At 39.7% G+C, this 18,657-nt stretch overlaps 1 protein-coding gene across 14 annotated transcripts in view; it reads left to right on the top strand.

The window, feature by feature from the left end:
• The window catches only part of mybpc1 (myosin binding protein C1), a 32,478-nt gene that overhangs the window by 1,350 nt on the left and 12,471 nt on the right, over nucleotides 1–18,657 (top strand). For 3 of the 14 annotated variants that reach the window (XM_038739094.1, XM_038739091.1, XM_038739100.1), the window contains exons 2-15: nucleotides 3,811–3,837; nucleotides 5,551–5,622; nucleotides 6,395–6,610; nucleotides 7,697–7,744; nucleotides 9,579–9,620; nucleotides 10,145–10,186; nucleotides 11,244–11,354; nucleotides 12,458–12,606; nucleotides 12,719–12,836; nucleotides 12,931–12,982; nucleotides 13,673–13,729; nucleotides 14,796–14,804; nucleotides 16,934–17,100; nucleotides 17,207–17,339. In XM_038739094.1, coding sequence (XP_038595022.1) covers nucleotides 3,811–3,837; nucleotides 5,551–5,622; nucleotides 6,395–6,610; nucleotides 7,697–7,744; nucleotides 9,579–9,620; nucleotides 10,145–10,186; nucleotides 11,244–11,354; nucleotides 12,458–12,606; nucleotides 12,719–12,836; nucleotides 12,931–12,982; nucleotides 13,673–13,729; nucleotides 14,796–14,804; nucleotides 16,934–17,100; nucleotides 17,207–17,339 — 1,243 coding nt within the window. The remainder of the gene's footprint in view (nucleotides 1–3,810; nucleotides 3,838–5,550; nucleotides 5,623–6,394; nucleotides 6,611–7,696; nucleotides 7,745–9,578; nucleotides 9,621–10,144; nucleotides 10,187–11,243; nucleotides 11,355–12,457; nucleotides 12,607–12,718; nucleotides 12,837–12,930; nucleotides 12,983–13,672; nucleotides 13,730–14,795; nucleotides 14,805–16,933; nucleotides 17,101–17,206; nucleotides 17,340–18,657) is intronic. The other 11 variants (XM_038739095.1, XM_038739092.1, XM_038739099.1 and 8 more) reach the window with 9 other exon arrangements.

The raw sequence follows: 18,657 nt of genomic DNA, 5'->3' as shown, positions 1-18,657 counted from the left end.
TCGTCTGTCTTTCCTGGAAGAGGGATTCCTCCTCTGTAGCTCTTACTGAGGTCTTCCTTTGTTGATCCCTGCATTAAAGAGTTTTTCCTTATCCGTCTAAGGATAGAGGGTGCTGTACATTTCAACATTTGGTTCATGGACGCTTTTTTACTGGTATTGACACATTTGGGAAAATTAACCTTGACAACCAGCTGCAAGCTCCAGAATCTCATTTCTCACATCCAAATTTTATCCCAAACTCTTGTTGCGTCATTCGTGGTCAAGAACGAGTAGGGGTTCACAACAGCCAGAGGAAACCTAGGTCCCCAAATGATGTGAAGCTCAGCTTGGGCTTTATCGTTATTGATCTTTGTACTGTTGATTGTGTACAGCTCAGTGTTCATCCATTGTGATAAACATTGATGATCCCCTCACAGACAAAGCTGTGTGGAAATAGAGGCAGCAGATTCCAGTCTGCTACAAACACTTCCCATAAATAGCTGCACATCCCAGAGCAGCAGATAAATAAGGGAAGAAAAGTATTGTTCTTTAAATTAGTCTGAACAGCTGAAGAGGAGGAGGCCAGCATGGTTGTTTAAGACAACCCACTCTCAAGCCTTTAAAAAGTCACACCAGAGATTGCCCGCGGATCTCTTGGGACCAGGATTCTTGTCCCTGGAATAGTTCAGAATGAGCGCACTTTTAATCCCCATCCCTTGTTCCCTGCCATCTCCTTCCATAGCTGCCCAACCAATCCTCCTCTCCTGTGCCACAAGCCAAAACAGACATCTCCCTGCCACCCTCAGCTCAGGATTGACCACTCAGAGGGCAGACACCTCGCCATCAAACCTCTGACCCTGTGCCCAGAGGCCTTACAGTACTGTCCTCACTGCTACTCAGTTTGGGGTTTCAGTGGTGGACAAACCCATGTCTTCACCTCATGATATTTACTATGACTAAGACCCATCACTCTCCCTGGGCTCTGTCCTCTGTCACTTTGTGTTACAGAATACCACCTCATAAATCAGACCCCGTAAGATACTGGGGGAACGCCTGTCAGCAGCTAATTGCGTCCCAAGTTCAGCTCTCATCAGACACTTACTCTCCTAAAAGTTTCTTGTCAAAGTCCTTGTCAAACCAGAATTACTAAAAACAATAACATCAACAAGGACAATCAGTCTCATTAACGTCGGCTCAACTTTATTAAAGTAATAAAGGTCTATATAAAGAAAAATGAAGCTGCCGGCAGTTTGGCTCACATCGGAGCCTGTATGAGCCCTTCTGTCTGCACGCCAGCAGAGGCAACAGCTGAAAATACCTGCAGCCCTGTCAGCTGCAGTGGGAGCCCTCAGAGGTAAAACAAAACCTTTCCCCACTCTCATTATCTCAATGGTGATGAGACAGAGCCACAGTTCTTGGGTGCATGATGTGACCCAGCAGGATTGTGACCCGGTGGCCAACGACACATTGTTTTGAAGTGAGGCGGGAGTACGGCTAATTTTGACAAGGAATGCTCAGAGGGAATCACTGCAAATGGAGGGATGACAGAAGCTAAGAAGTGATTGGAGAAATTCCTGTTAAAAATGGTGCATAGTCAATGGACAGACATAGACTTGGCTGCAAACAGCTGGCATTGAGTGAGAAACGGAGACTCTATGGAGGGAACAAAAGTTTCTCTTAAGCTTAAGATGCTAAAGGAAGAGCTTCAAGTCTCAGAGTATATGCTGTGTTATGTAAAGGGATTTCTAAGAAACATCAGGCTGGTATTGTCCATATATTTAATTTGGGGGAAAGTGGGACACTTAAAACTAAAGATACTGGGTTTTAGTATTGCGGTTACTTTTATCTGTATTTTGGAGATGTGTCTCAAGATCTTTATGACTGTGAGTAAAAAAAAAACAACCAAAGCCTGGCTCTAGAGAATCCTCCCTGTACAGACCTTTTCAATGACTAACTATAGTCCATGGACATTTTTACCATTTTTTGATTTGTTTGCTGCTAAATCTATGTGTGAGGATCTTTACCTGTGTGTGTGTGTGTTTGACATGGGATCCCTCTTGTTCTCATTCTGTCTCTTGTGCTCTCTGTAAACATAAAAATATATATAGAAAAAGCAATGTCAGACATTGGAGAGGACTTGTGGTGAACAGTGGAATTAACAAACAATCATAGACACACGTCCTCACCTAGGCATCCCTGAAGAATTCAGACTGTAGTCGGTGTTGTTCCTCGTGGAGTGCTGTGTGAAACATGTCTGACCATGTTATTGCAACAGAGCTGTCAACTGTGGTCACTCCAAATATGTATCACTAATCCCTGTGCCCACGTCTTTCTTCCCATTCCCTTTCTTACCACCAGGGGAGAATGGTTGGGGAGGCAAGGGGGCTATGTATACACAGGGCCCTTATGTGAGGAGGGCCCACAAAGATACAAGAATGAATAGCCGTGGATGCAGGGAGGGGCCCATAGAGAATGCCCACGTACAGGGTCCAAAATTGTGTGCTACGCCCCTGCTTCTCACACATGCAAAACCACAAATGAATGGTTGACTGAAGCACTGCCACTGGATCATAGTCTGCTTTAATTCACGCTGTTATCAAATTCAGTCTCAAGGATTCAAACTGTACCACATAAAGAGAGACCAATCTAGTTACATTATAATTATTTCATTGCTTCAATGTGAATCTTGCAATTTTAATCACCATAGCAAAGACATGATTTATACTTACAGGTAACAGCTGTCACAGCACAGGTAGTACTGGTAAAATGATTTGTTGTTAGGTCTCGGGGATTTAATTACCACTAAGATCCCAGGGATATACCAGCTACTAACAGGCCATGGCATTAACTGAATGCCTTGATTTTCAACTTAATATTATTAATAAACCTTTATTTAACCAAGAAAGGCTCACTGAGATTGAAAATCTCTTTTTTCAAGATCGTCCTGGTCAAGGAAAGAAGGCCCGGCCTTACCTGAACCACAGTGACTAGTTTTCCGACAGTGCTCTACTCATTCCCTGCAGTGTCATCCACTTGTCGCATCCACTTTACTTAATTTACGTTTTCCATTACCGTGACAGAGTTACAGTCAAGGTGAGCAGAAGGTTGGAAGGAGAGGATTATTTAGCCTTTTTGAAAATTTCTTAATGTTTTCTTTATTATCAACAATCTTCTCCAGCATTGGAAATTTGTAGCAGAAAATTAACGTTGACCATTCATAGTTCTTGTAGTTATACTGTTGCATTGACGCATAGTTACATTTTTGTGGAGGTGCAAGACAACTATGGTGACTACATGTGTAGGGTCTGAAGCTATGCCCTAACCCTTAAACTATAAATGGTTTAATGCATTTTTGTGTATTTAAACTAATCTGAAGAAGACAATAAAATAACAGGCTGCTCCAGATGTTTCATGACTAGTCTGGAGCTCCTATGAATACCACACAACCTCTTGCCATTGCTCTTTGCTCCGCTGGTAAATTTTTTAATCCCGTCAGTCCATGCCAGAGTTTCTATGGAACCTTTGAATTGTTGAGGCCTTGCACTGAGTCCTGTTACAGGACAGGACCACCACCATTAGTGTAGTCTAGACGAGGCAGAGGGCAAACAAATGGTGTGTCATGAGGGCCTTCATCGTGATCAGCAGCATGAGGAGCCGGTCATCCAACACAAAAATGACACAGCTTAGTTGTGAAAGGATATCACTAAAATAGGTCAATGTGCCTTTTTGGGGGATATTTTGGGTATTTTGTGCTGATTGCATGAAAGAGATGCTGCAAGAAATCTTGTTATCATTTTTGACAGTGATGTTGTTTTGTTTTTCTTTCTTTAGATGAGATGCCAAATGGCCAGCCAGAAGGTGAGTGGACGGTAATAGATATCTAATCTCCCCCTGTCACCTCACAGTCTGGCAGATTATATCTGCACAATGTATGCACAAGAACAGACATACAATCATCAGAATTTTGCTTAAAAACAAGGGTAGTAGCACTAGTAAAAGGACTTTGGGAAGAGAATATTTCTGTCATTGTGCATCAAAAGCCAACCCAGGCACAGGGTACGTCTTCAAATGTAACTTGACGATCACAGCTCTGAATTCGGCGTGAAAGTGCAAACACAGCCACATAGGAGTGTAAATGTGGAGCCAATAGTCAGCAGTATGGGCGTGCTGCTGTGCTCCAGAGTGATCTGTGGCGATCACCGAGCTGTCAGCATCTCTGACATTCCTCTCGCCAGCCAGCTGATCCCTCTCTGTTGATTCAGCTGACGCCCCATGTGAGGAAGGTGCTGGCATGCTATTGGCTTTTTGCCGACGCTGGGTTTGACCTTGGAGCTGCAGCATCTTGAGGCTCCAACATGACCGAGGGTAGAGCGCAGCTTTTTAGGGGTCTAATTAAAAATGTTCCTGGGGAAACTTTGGCAGATAAAGAATTTCTTCAGAGTCATATAAGAATACCAGTCATTGGTGTGCTGGCTCATGATTTCAAGTCTTCGGCAAGTAACTCAAAAAATTTAAAAATTCATCATTATATATTGACTGATATACTACTATACTCACTGAAAAATGACGTTAAAAGGTATTACTGACCATAAACAGTTATGGTCGGTAAATACCTTACCTAGTGATGCCTCAGAGTGAAGCTTTGGGGTTTACCAACTCTCTGTTCAAACAAAAACCAGGTAAATCCTGAATTTAGCCTAAATATAGACAAAACATGTAAATACGACATCTTTTGAGATGCAGAGAGTCACATTTTTGCGTAAGGACAGTTAACAAGCTGGCCCTGCAAAATATTACGGAGCATAAGTGGGAATAGTAACTGTGATGTGATCCTTACTCTACACATTACTGATGAAAAGCAATCACATTGCTGTAACACGTTACTAAATAGTACGTCTTTGCGCAACAATGGTCACATATACGTCCATGTGTTACACATGTTGTGGTAACTTGCATTTTCAGTGCAATTCTTCTTGTTGCCAATGCAAGCACAGCTTTTCTCAAAGATATTATAACCCAATTACTTAAGGTATATAATGAATGAACAACACTTCCAGCAAGTGGTGCGGTGGTGCAACAATAATCAACAGGTAGATCTTACGATGCCTATACCTATAGGCATCTGCAGCAAAACCACCACAACACCTTGATGGTAGTACAAAGTGTCAGCCTTAGAGTCTGCCTTTAGCCTTGGTACTATTTTAACTTGGTGTGTTTATTAATGTGAATTGTAAACCTCAGTGACGTTTGTGTAATCCTACTCTTGACATATTAACAGCACACTTTGTACATTTATAAGCAGGAAAAAAGTCATGCAATTACTTTTTCTCGTGTATGTCTGTGTTGTATCAAATGTAAGAATGGTCTGAAAAAATTGGATTTATTGTGATATGGTGTGAATGCCTACGTACAGGCAGGTAAGTAGATATAGATGTGCGAGTTAGTACACATTTGTGTTTGTTTTTGTATGCAAGTTTGAGTGTGAGACTGAGAGAGGCACAGCAGATGCTGAAGCTTTGTGCTTATAAAAAGCAGCTGTTCCATCCACCACTATATTTGTCACATGCTCAGAAAGTGTTGCCCCAGACAGTAACGGTGCCCTGCCCCTACCTGAGATTTCCCTGGAGGTCTCTCCACCCCCAGGTGGGTAACCCTGATGCCACCTTCTCCTGCCCCAGAATGTTTCATTCTTTTGCACATCACACTCACATCACGTGTTTGTTTGGTGTGTGCCGTCACGATTTTTTCCCCACTTAATTCACTCTGAGGCCTGAAACTGCACTTTTTATAGGCGTGATGATTGCTCAACACACACAAAAAGTTAATTAGGTTAGCTGTGAGACCATCACCCCACCTACTGTGCACATATCCACATGCCTCCATTGCTCTACCTGCATTCGCCTTAACGGTTGGTGCTGTTACTTACTCATGCTTGGCTGTCTTTGTATTTGTGTAACTGTATGAGATATTGAATCATCACACAGGAGGTTTAGAGGGATCAGGGAAGCCGGGTTTTACTGACTCGGTTGGATCTAGTCAAAGCTGGCCAGCTGTCTAAATTTAACGTTACAAGCAATTTGATAATTTCATACATAGCATACTGTGAGTCAGTAAATCCCTGCCTCCTTCATCACTTTACAGCATAGATATGCAATGACCAGATAGATGCTCCCATGGTGCAAAACGTCAAGAACCTCAAGAAACCACTGTGTCTAGGCCTCACAGAGCTGTTAGCATAGTTGTGAATTCATTATCTTGTCTAAAATGACCTTCTTTACTCAAATGTCACCACTTAGGATCATGGCTATCTGGTCATTAGCTATTATAACCGTTTGAGCAAGCATTGTCTTGCAAGGCTGCTGGTGGTTGTGCTCGATGCTTGCTGCTCCAGCCTGGCGCTTTGTTTGCTGTACAGAGGCAGTAGCAGAGGGAAAAGAGCCAGTAGAGACTGATGTGAAGAAACCAGAGCCCACAGAGCATGAGCCATTACAGGCTGTCATGGCTCAGGAGCAGAGCCGCACTGTCAATGGCTCAAACCAACCACAGCCTATTGGGGTTGGGGTAAAAGAGCAAGCAGAGTCCGGTAACTCTACTGTAAAGGAAGAGGTTCCTTGCTCTCAGCCACCACCTGGTAAGTACATCTCTTAAACAGTCCCATGTCTCTCTCAAAATGCACGTTTACCCCTCTACTGTAAAATGCTACTGAAACAAGCCCTGAAAATCTTACTAGTGATTTCTGTTGCACGGTATCAGCAGCGCAAAACTGGCCTTTATTACATGATCTAAAACCCAGATTTCCTCTGAGTTGAAAGCAAATAGATAACCTTTACTTCCCTGCTTAGAATGCTATGGACTTCACTCTTACAGTTTGGAGTCATGCATTGATTTCTTATTTGCTTTAAAACAATATCCATAAGGCTACATGGCTGTAATTGCATGCAGACTTAAAAGAAATAAAAAACATCTGCACTGGAGGAGTTTATGGTGCAGTGGCATAGTAATACTTTGTGCAGTGTCTGAGTCTAAAGTCTAAAGATACAGTTTAATAACTAATATAGACTAATACATTAGGACTAATAGACGAAGCACTGATTAAATGGAAAACTGAAGGTCAGTCAATTTGTGTGCAAGGTGAGTCATCAAACTCAATTGTTTATTCTGTCATCTAAGAACTTCAAAATGTAGGCAGAAACAAACAAACACACATACAATAAATGTACTGGTAACTAGTTCCCGTTATCTTCAAGTGAGCTGGAATTAATTGATCTTTACTGTTTAGAGGAAGAGAAAAGATACAGCTCAGGTTACACAGGATTTCATGCTTTCGTTTGCTTTGGTCATTTTTCAGTTGAGCTGCAGCTGCTGCTTGAGGCTTGATTTTTTTTTATGATACACCTGTTTGTGTATGCGCTCTGCAGTGCTAGAGAGCTTGGGCTTTTGTTTCAGCAGCTTGAGAATCTTACAGCAATGAGCACAAAAATCTGTACAATCCCACTCTGTTTTATCTCTCAGGCATACAGTGGTCAGGGACTTATATATTTTGGTCTCATTCTTCCTGTCCAAGAGCTGCATGTCATGTTCTATTCATTCAAGTCTTGTCTTGCATGTGATCGATGGCCTTGATGGCCGGCCACTCTTGTGTCTTGTTGGCCTGCCAGTGATGGACTTGGAGCTTTTTGATAGGTGGGTCTATATGTCAATGACACCTTTATTGCAGATGACGATGATACTGCAGCCACTACCCCATCCCCAACACCCCAAGCAGGTTGGTACCCATAATAACCCTTACTACTTCCTAATTTATTCCTCTTCACTCACACTTTGATGACGGTTGCAATGGAGCACGCACCTAAAGTCAGGCGCAAATCAACGGCCAATATAATTAATATTATTATTATCACCTCATGAGTGCTTTGAAATTTTTGAGAAAAGCGCTAAAGTACCTTTTAGTTACCTATATTTTTGTGTGGCAATGTTAGTATGTCAATGTGACATTACATAGGTCAAAATAAATGTGTAATTCATCCAACAATTTATTTTTCTGGTGTGTAATGTGTATTTTAGCTTCACAGGTTCAGAGTTTTAGTCTTTTATAACAAAAAAGGCATTGCCTCAGATACTACAGTTGAAACGGTGTCTATTTATTTGTGCGGGTTTTAATGTCAAATTTGGTAAATATTCTGATGTATGTCTGTGCACTGACATACGTGTAGTACAACTGTGAATTTTATATGAACAATTACTACAAACACATCAACCTTTATTTACTCATCTCAAATAAAGGTATGGATGTGAAAATGACATTTCACATGTATATATTATACATACAAAATAAATACATGGTTGCTTAATGTGTATATGCATATTAATGCACATGCACATTGTTGTTCAACATGTTGTTTAAAACCTTGTCAATCAACTAAAAGGGAATGCTGCAGAATTTGAATTGTTTCTATGTCCCAGGAAAGTTTGATATTAGCAAACATTAAACCACAGTCCCCTCATGCAGATATTAATTATGGGCATGCTCCAATCCTCAGAATAAATTAATATATTTTACAGTATCATTAAATTGAGCTCTGATTTCCAGCTGTTGTGAAGAAACAGATCATGCTAATAAATAGCTCACTATTAATAGCTCATTGCATTTCAAACCTTTGTGGGCATTGGCATTCCCTATTATGTTGATACACTTTCTTTTTCTCTTTTTCTATTTGTAAAACGTTTGGGAAATTGACTTACTTGCTGTCTTCATATCAATATCAATTTCATCTCTGTGTGTCCAAAATTAGCTAGCTCAGTGACACACGTGTATAGTTAAACCACAACATCATTTTTTATTTATTTATACATGCTAGATAAACACAAAGAATAAGATGGTTTAGGGTGGAGAAAAGACTCCTTAAAAGCAGCTATGCTAACATTCCCTCTGCATTGAGTCTAACTTGGCTAAATATTGTGCCACCTGTACTAAACGTACAATCATTGTTTTTCTCAGCTTAATCTTTGCAATGCAACAAATAAGTTAATTTACCAAAATATTAGTTATATATTATATTTTAATTTCACTTATGTGCAATGCTATAGTTAGAGACTATCCTGGATGCATCCCATTAAATAAAGCTGCGCTGCAGTAAGAAAGTTAACCAACATACATTTACCAAACCAACAAGTAAGTCCTTCTCCTTAAAGCCTTTTGTCTTGTAAAATCAAAACATATGATAAAGTATAAATTTCACTTTTCTGTGGCTTGTCCGAATAGGAGTAACCTTTTCTCCAGAATGTGTGCATTTCTGCCCCTACACTTTAAACATGCCATTTGATTTTATACATTGTTATTTATTGAAATTGGTTTCAATATGTTGATGTTACATGAGAAAAGGTTTTAAGGATGAGGGATATGTTGTTTTGGCAAATGTACATTGGGTTAACCTCCAAAAGAAAAAAACAAGCACACGGCTGCTTCCCTAAGCTTTTCAATGGAAAACATCCAGCAGCTAGTCAAACACACACTGATGTAGACACAATATTCATCAAACCATATAAAGTAGTTGGGTTTATCTTGATTAATTTAAATGATAACTGTGTTTTTTTCACAGAGGAAGCCAATTCAATCAAGAAACTCTCAATTGACCTGCCTAGTAAGATCCCTCTGTTAAATCCTACCATCATTTTAGCACCTCTGACCAAACCAGTAGTGGACTCCAAATCAGAAGTACCATCTGTCTGAATGTAGGAAACATGTTGGAGACATGTTTATTTCTAGATATTTTTGTGTGTTTGGAGGTTAACGTTTTAATAGAAGAAAGTGAAGATGTTGAAAATTTCTTTGGCTAATAACTTACCATGCACCTATTAATACAAATTCATCTTCCTTATGTTAATTATTTCGGGTGTTACATGAGCATGTTTTTTGTTTTCTGTACACATAAATTGCCATTTATGTGTATACATTTGGAATTCTGATAATAACAGTCATTTTCCACATTCAATCAGCAATCAGTATTCAGTGAATATCCAAAATATAGCTTGAAAGCAAAACATTCAGAATTCGTTGTGTTAATGCTTGCAGATCTTTAACTGCTTGTTGTGTGTGCTTGCTTCAGTGGACTTTACAGTACTATTTCTTATAATGTGCTGTAAATTTCTCTCTGTCTTTGTTTAGATGATAGTGTCCCTGTGCCAGCCATGGGGAGAAAAGACTCAGGTAATAAAGTGACAGCCAAAAAAGACTATGCCTGTGTCCGAAATCTTCACTCATTCACTGCTCCCTACCCCCTGTGTAGGGAGTTGTATGTAGAGCACTATAGTATAGTGAGTTCACTCGCATTATTAAAACAGCACTTTCGGACACTATTCCAATTTCAGCGCCGTTAATTACGTCATTGCCGTCGGACAATCACTTTTTTCTATCAGCGCAATGAATGATGGTATGTAGGGCTTGGTTAGTGACCATCGGTTGTCCACTACTTTTCAAAATGCATTCTGGGATACAAGATGCATGCAAATGCATTCAGAAGGCACTACAAAATGGCAAGCTCACTATATAGTCCACTATATAGTGGGTGATTTTGGACACAGCCTATGTATGTAAAATCAGAACGTGGCTCAAGCAGGTTCCTCATTTTCCATCGTAGATGCTCAAATGGAGCCTTGCTAGCAGTTTAGCATGATCCAGGTTAATTTGTCCCAAGACCACAGTGTGCAACATGAAAAAGACTGGAGTCTCAATTCCTTCTGTCCTCTTTGTAGGACATGACGAAACTTTTGGAAAATGTCTTTTCTTTTGTCAATGGTGAACTTGCATAAAAGGTGAAGACAGTCACAGACTATGTTACCAACTTCAACTAGACCTGGATAAAAAACTATATGGCAACAGCTTGATTCATCCACATTCAGACCTCCCATTGCAAAGAAGAACGGAGCATCAGGAAAATGAAGATTTCCCAAATGTTTTCATAATCCTTTATATTTTACTGAAAATGTCCCTTAAATGTGTTCTGTTGCGGACATTAGACACTCTTTGTGTGTTTCATATTGTCTGTTTCATGCTTTCCATGTAGCAAAGAGCTTAAATTCTGCTGCTGTATGAGGTGTGATGGCTGAAAGTGAGAAAATGTGTCTGTCTGTCTGTCTGTCTGTCTGTCTGTCTGTATACCTCTCCTCTGGTAAGGCTAAAACTTTGAGAACAAAAGTGAAAGGTAGATATGAATTCCTCAGCTGTATTGCACTGTGTCTTATATGTGTTTCTCCTAACTGAGCAGTGTGGTCTCTGGGAGAAGGCCAAGGCCCAGAGGACCTGGACAAGCCCATTGACACCCCACCACTGTCCACCCTGCTGATAGAGAGACCCCAAAGTGCCACTATCCCTGTGGGTGAGTGACAGCACAACAAAGAGCTGTTGAATAAGCACAAGATGATAAAACAGGAAATTATAGATAGTAATATGATTTCTAGGAGTCTCTTAGATCTTATATTTAATCTAATATTTATATTTAATATTTAATAATTAATCTTATATTTGCATGTAAGTCAGAGCCAGCAGGCGGTTAGCTTAGCATAAAAAGTGGAAACAGGGAGAAACAGCTAGCATGACTCTATCCTAAGGTAACAAAACACTCTTGCCAGCACCTCTAAGCACACTTAGACAGTATGTTGTATCTCATAACCACAAATTGACGTTTTTAAACATTTTTTGTGCAGCATGTAAATGACATACAATGTATTAATTAGAGAGCTTCTTACTCTGGACAGAGCCAAGCTAGCAGTTTTCCTGTTTCCACCATTTTAGAATCAGAATCAGAATCAGAAGGAGCTTTATTGCCAAGTAGTGTTTTACACATATGAGGGATTTGCTTTGGTGATAAGATGCTACACGTAGACAAACATACAGTTGAAATAAATAAGTGTAGAAATATATTAACTATTTGCAGAGAAAGAACAACGTTGCAGATATTTACATGTGTATTATTCTGTGTTGTGCAGACGTATTGCAATGGAAGAGAATATTGTGTACATAAATATATAAATTGACAATATAAAATATACAACAACAAAGATTAACAATTAACAACAAATATGTGCAATGTGCCAGATTTGTGCATAATATAAAATGAAATAATATTTACATGTGCAGAGACTTTTGTATTATTTGAAAGGGGGGGGGTGTCAGTGAGGGACCCTGGCCTTGTTGATGAGGCTAGCTGCAGACAGGATTTGGTCCTGATTGACCGCAGCCTCTTGCCAAAGGGGAGAGTCTGAAACTGTTTGTGTCCAGGATGGGAGGGGTCAGTTGCAATCTTTCCTGCTCGCCTCAGAGTCCTGGGCGAGCATTTATCTTCTCTCCAATATGTATTTTGAGAGCTTAGTGCCCCCATAATTTTATGTTCTATTAAATTAACTTTGCTAAACTTTGTTAATCGATTTTACATTTGGATTGTTTTTCTCTGTGATCACATTGTATTTTCTGTATCAAAAGGTGGAGACATTACCTTTGTCGCCAAGGTGGAGGCCAAAGATCTCCTCCGCAAACCCACTATCAAGTGGTTTAAAGGTAAATGGATGGATCTGGCCAGCAAGACAGGAAAGCACTTACAGCTGAAAGAGACCTTTGATCGATTCACCAAGGTACAGTACAGCCAGCAAGGCACCCACCTACCCGAGCCCCTCCATGAGCACCACCTCACGCTACATGCTAATGGAGCTGTTATACCATTTGTTATATATCGCTCCCTGGCAGATCCACACATTTGAGATGCACATCATCAAGGCCAAAGATAACTATTCTGGAAACTACAGGTGTGAAGTCAACTACAAGGACAAGTTTGACAGCTGTTCCTTTGACTTGGAAGTTAAAGGTTTGTTAAAAGTATCAAAGTACATAATATTCATTTTAATAAGTCCACAAAATACAGACTTGCATATATGTGTTATGTAATTACTGTCTTACAGAAGCTGAACAGGGCTCACAGAATATTGATATTCGATCAGCTTTCAAAAGAAGGTAACGAAAGAAGTGTGATGCAACTACAAGACATTAAAACTGTGAAGACGTCAACAGAAATCATTATGAATTCAGTAACAGTACAATATTTATTTATTATTTACTTCAACTGAACAAAGATATTAAATTCAGAAAATATTATCTCTGACAAAGTATTAATACTAAGAAATGCTCCTGAAAAGTGAAGAAAAGAACAAGTGCAATAAACATTTCACCTTCAAGTAATATTATTATATGACATGTAAGTGTGACAAGATGGTTGTAATAGTGTCATTAACCTTTCTCAAAGGTAATTACAAATCAACCAGTCGACTCAATGTGTAATGAAAGGCCAACTCTTGCATTTTAAATCTCCCTTTAAACAATGTGTCAGGAAAGCAATACAAAGCATCCCAGTTTCACAATGTTGCTGCTCATTAATGTTACCTCAACATTGCAGAAACACTGTGGGCATATTGCCAGGGACCGCTCTTGAGGGGTCTTACACAAAACACCTTGTTTCAAGCTTTTATCTGGAAAAGACAAAAAATGGGTTTTTGTGTAAGCACCAATCGTGTGTTAGCTTGGAGCTAATGGATCGATTGACATCAGAGCCTTTGCTTTGTTTTGCTCTTTTAGCATTGTTTTCTAGTGCCTGTACCTGTTTAAACTCTAATTAAATATATATTAATCTCTCCTTGTTAACAACAGCAGTGAAGGACAAGAAGATGCAGGGGAGCTTGACTTTAGTGGTCTTCTTAAACATAGGTGAGAATAACATCCCCACCCTGAGTGGATTTTGTCCCCTTTTTATTTTGGAGTTGCCACTTTTCGCTTTCTTTCATATCTTTTGTAAATTTGATTTGTATTAGGCTACTGTATGAGTGGCAATTACATTTCCACAGATGATACATTATGCTATACCAGGGGTTTTCAAAGTCGAACACTGTGGGCCCCCCCTCAGACAAAATTGATACAACTGCGCCCCAACACCCCATCTACTCTAATGAGAAAAAATATTGATAGTGCAACATAAAAGTTTTCAAGATTTGCAGGCGATCAAAAATATCACATGCTACAAAAGCAGGAGCTTCCTGCATACCTTCATGTGTGAGGCAACGTTACCGGATGAGTTTAATACAGTTCATGCTTGCTTTGATCTCTTAAACAAAGACTCAGCTATAAAGTCTGCCCTCCCCTCCAGAGGACCAGCAGATGTGAGAAATGTCCTGCTAAGAGTGAATATGAGTAAAGCTGCTGGGCCCAAAAACATCCCTGGCGATGTACTAAAAACATGTGCCAATCAGCTTGTTGATGTTATTACTGACATGTTGACCATATTACTGTTAGAGGAGAGGGTTTCCACCTGCGTCAACATAGCCATTGGCCTTATACCTAAAAAGTCTGCAGTGTCTAGTCTGAATGGCCACAATCCTGTGGCACTCACCCCGATTCTGATGCTTTAAGAAACTGGCTCTCCAGGACATAAAAAACAACATCCCAGTCAGCATGGACCCTCACCAGTTTGCTTTCAGAAACAACAGATGCACAGAGGATGCCATCTCCACAGCCCATATTTTGTCTCATGTCTCTCCCTCCATGTCCCCCCTTCAACTGTCCCATGCCCCTATGGGAGGCACGCCTCACAGTTTGAAAACCTCTGTGCTATACCAAAGTTACTGTGGTAGCTCAAATAAACACCATGATGCATCTTTCAGATAATACAGTGGAGCATTTAGGTATGACTACAAATAGTCCTAGACAGTGACACTGTTCACCAGCAAAATTACACATTTATTGTGGGCTTGTCTCTTCTTCTCCCCTACATATTCAGAAATCAAAGGTTAGTAGAGAGAAACCCATAAGTTTTAAAACTATTAGACCTTACTGCGGGTGAGTACTATAATCCTGTAGAAACCCCAGCATGACATGTAGCTCTAGGAATTGGACGAGCAAGAGTGTTGGCCTACTGTAGTACGGTAACACTTCATTTGAAGGCAGCATTCCTAACCGCTCTGTCAGCAGTCATCAGTGATGGAAATGGGCACTGCATCATAAATACTGACAGCTGTTATGGCTCTTCATGAATCCAGTGAAGTTAAATGCCACCTTTATGAGGCAGAGTGTACCATTTTGAATCATCAATGATGTGCTAGTGGGCCATTGAGAAATGATGCTGTAAAATAGTGTTATCACTACATTGTCATTTTATTTCAACTTAGAAATTTAATGCAAATGTCACTATGTTTATTTCAGCTTTCTTCATAATTGCCTGAAAATAAACAGATAAGAAATACAAACATAGAATGGATAATATTTTACGCTATTCACCTCTAACCTTTCGGACATTTGGGAAAATGTCTAGAAAGGCTGATTGAATGTTCTTTATATAAACTAATGGATACACTCATGTTCAGGACGACATGTTTATTAACTTGGATCTCACAAATCTAACATCTAGAGACATAATCCCCATCTAACATTGTCGGAGCATCTCTGAAGTGATAACTCAAACCAACAATAAACAAAGGGATGGGCCAGTTCATTCAAAAATATATCCTCATTCAAAATCGTTGTTGCAGATTTCCTCTTAATCTCTGCATGCTGCATTTCAACATGTTGTCCCAATGTGTTGAATGACACAGCATTTGAAAAAACCTCTCATTTGTTTATCTTTGTTTTAATCCTACAACACTGATAAACCCGTTTCATCTCCCATATTTGATTTTAAGTCTTGTAACAGTGTCCAAAACTAAAAGAACCAAACCCAAATCTTCTCCTTAATTCCGCTCCCCTTTGATGTTTCACCTTCATCCCCCAGTGCATGAAAGAAACCTTGTTGTGGATTCATTGGCAACCCTAAATGTTCGAATATTATAACACTAAGACTTAGCTTTAAGAAGTGTAATATTTTGGCAGTTTTTGTCCCTCTGGTTTCCTCTCTAGAAACCCACATGTATGATAGATGTTAGAAATACTCCTGCCTTAGTATTTAACCAAGCCACTGACCTGAACGTTAACTAGTCTCCAGGAGATGATTATTGGGAATGGTTAAATGCAGAAGAAATTTTCATACTTATAAAAGTACAGTAACTTTAACAAAAACAAGGCAGTCACAGAACTGAAAAGCCAATGCAAATATTTTATTTTATATATATATTAACAGAAGCACAAACCTGCTTTTAGTGACAATTCACTGTGTGATGGGTGACAAAATATCAATATGAAGAAACATCACTTTTTACATTCTTCTATTTTGTTCTTCTTTTGTTTTGTTTTTTACCTTTTCAGACCTCAAAAAGTATTCAAATTAAACAATCTGAAAAGTAAAGATTCCTCTTAGAACTGTTTACAACTTAGTGTATATTCATGCAGTGTATGATGATTTATATTAAGGGGTCAAAAGCAAAACAAAAAAGGTTGGGAAACACTATTTTACAGGACAGATTTATCTTTAATTGTCCCTGTTTCTTTTCTGTAATCATTTCCTGGCATTTAACCCCCCTTTTTTATCCCCAAAAATGACTTCAGACTCTTTTATACTAGCTGTCAAGAAAATGTTTATGCCAAGGTTCTATCTTCACTTCCGATAAAATCCTGGTGGACACAAGAAATATAATGTGCAGACACGATTAATTGTCCACAACTTCCAAGCAAATTTAGAGAAACACACTGTGTTTTGTGTTATTAGAGCTTCTAGTCCGTTAGAGTTAACAATTGACTCCAGAGCTGGTAGACAGCTCACCATGCCCATCCCTTTGTGTGACATGTCCTGAGGAACGCTCTACAGGGAACATTAACCTAGTAGAATAAACAGTGATTTTAAAGTTTAAAGGGGATCTCCTAATCCTGGGAATGTCTTAAAAAGGTCCCACTATTCTAGAGGATAATGAGTAGTTCCTCAGGACACGTTGCAAACACCAGCCTATGACTCCTACCCTGACATTGTTTCCTCGTATTGGGCACCACTAGGGAGCCAAAACAGCAGGATGAAACCCCAGAGATCGATGTGTGGGAGATCCTGAAGAATGCTCGACCAGATCAGTACGAGAAGATTGCCTTTATGTATGGCATCACAGATCTGAGGGGTCTGCTGCGGAGGATGAAGAAGATCCCAAAAGAGGAGAAGAAAAGCGAAGGTAAACCAGCGTTTACTGAATTTTGGATGTGCACCAGGTCAATATCAGTATTTATGTCTGGTCAAAGGGAAATCTTGATCTTGGCGTTGATCTTGTCTTTTTAAAGCTTTCGCGAAGAAACTGGAACCTGCATATCAGGTGGATAAAGGTGGAAAGATCCGCTTGGTGGTTGACCTGGCCGACCCCACGGTTGAGCTGAAGTGGTACAAGAACGGACAGGAAATTAGACCCTCTCCCAAGTATGAAAATATTTTGCATTTTTTGCATTTTTTGCATTTTTTGCAGTCTGTCTTCTTTGTCTTCTCTCCTCAACACTACACAAATGAAACACATTTTTAAAAATGTGCTTCATTTGTGCCATCGCCCTTCTTTACCAGTTTTCTGGTTTTATGTGTTTTCATTTTGTCACCGCTCAAAAACTTAATGGTTCACACACCACACAGATTCAGCAGTCTTTGTCCTCTTTTCAGTCATTTACATAAGCTCAAAGCACATCATATGACCTACATTACCCCCATAGGAAGTGGCTTAGAAAGACAGCATTTGCAGTGTAACCTTCGCCTTCATAGTTTTACACTGTGGTCTTCCTCATGTGCAGCCAGTTCACTCTACTGTGAACCATTGCCGGTGAACAAATAACGTTCTTATAACTCGACTCTAATGTGGCTCTAATCAATTTCCACACAGTCACTCAGACACATTTTAGGACCATTATGAACCCACAGGGCTAAATAAAAGGTGCCAGAGCTACATTTGGGTGTATATGTAGTGTATCATGTCAATTGTTGTCTTTAATTGCCATTAACTACTGCATATGTCCTCCTCTATACAGGAAAAAGGCGGTAACTCCTTCACAGGTCTTTAACCATGTCTGGCTTTGGAACAAATTTAAAAGATGCTAAATCAGTTTAAATGTCTAAATGTACTTTTTCAACCGATTACCAGTGTAACCTCAACAAGAGCAATCATATTAATATTATTATGTAGTCATGATTTTGTTTTTGGCTGAAAGGATGAGTAAAGGTTTTTACCTGTTTTGCAAGTATTATGTAAGATTGGGTGTGACAATACTAGACAGAGTGAGTGACAACAACAGAAAAGCCAGCCCTACTAGCTTTATCAAAGAGGAAAGTCTTAAGCCAACTCTCAAATGTGGAGATGGTTTCTGCCTCCCGAATCCAAACTGGGACCTGATTCCACAGGAGAGGAGCTTGACAGCTGAAGGCTCCCATTCTACTTTTGGAGACTCTAGGAAGTAACCCTCCATTCTGGGAGGGTAGCATAATACGGTAATATGAGCTCTTTAAGATGTGATGGTGTCAGACCATGAAGGGCTTTGTAGGTGAGGAAAATTATTTTAAATTCTAAATTCTATGGATTTTACAGGGAGCCAGTGCAGAGAAATGTCAGTACACGTGCCGCTGCATTCTGGATCTAAATTGCGCACATTAGCTGAAACGTCTGTTCAAAGTCATGTTAAAGCCATCTGGGAGGTTATTGCTGTTTTCTGGTTTTGGTCTCCTGTGGCGTTTTCTCCAGGGATCCCTGTTCTGAAGA

This window comes from Micropterus salmoides, unplaced genomic scaffold (assembly GCF_014851395.1).
Source record: "Micropterus salmoides isolate LMB-PRFRI ecotype aquatic unplaced genomic scaffold, ASM1485139v1 Ms_hic_scaffold_23, whole genome shotgun sequence".
Classification (NCBI taxonomy): domain Eukaryota; kingdom Metazoa; phylum Chordata; class Actinopteri; order Centrarchiformes; family Centrarchidae; genus Micropterus; species Micropterus salmoides.
The sequence above is the reverse complement of the archived record's forward strand: the minus strand, read 5'-3'. Positions and strand labels throughout refer to the sequence as shown.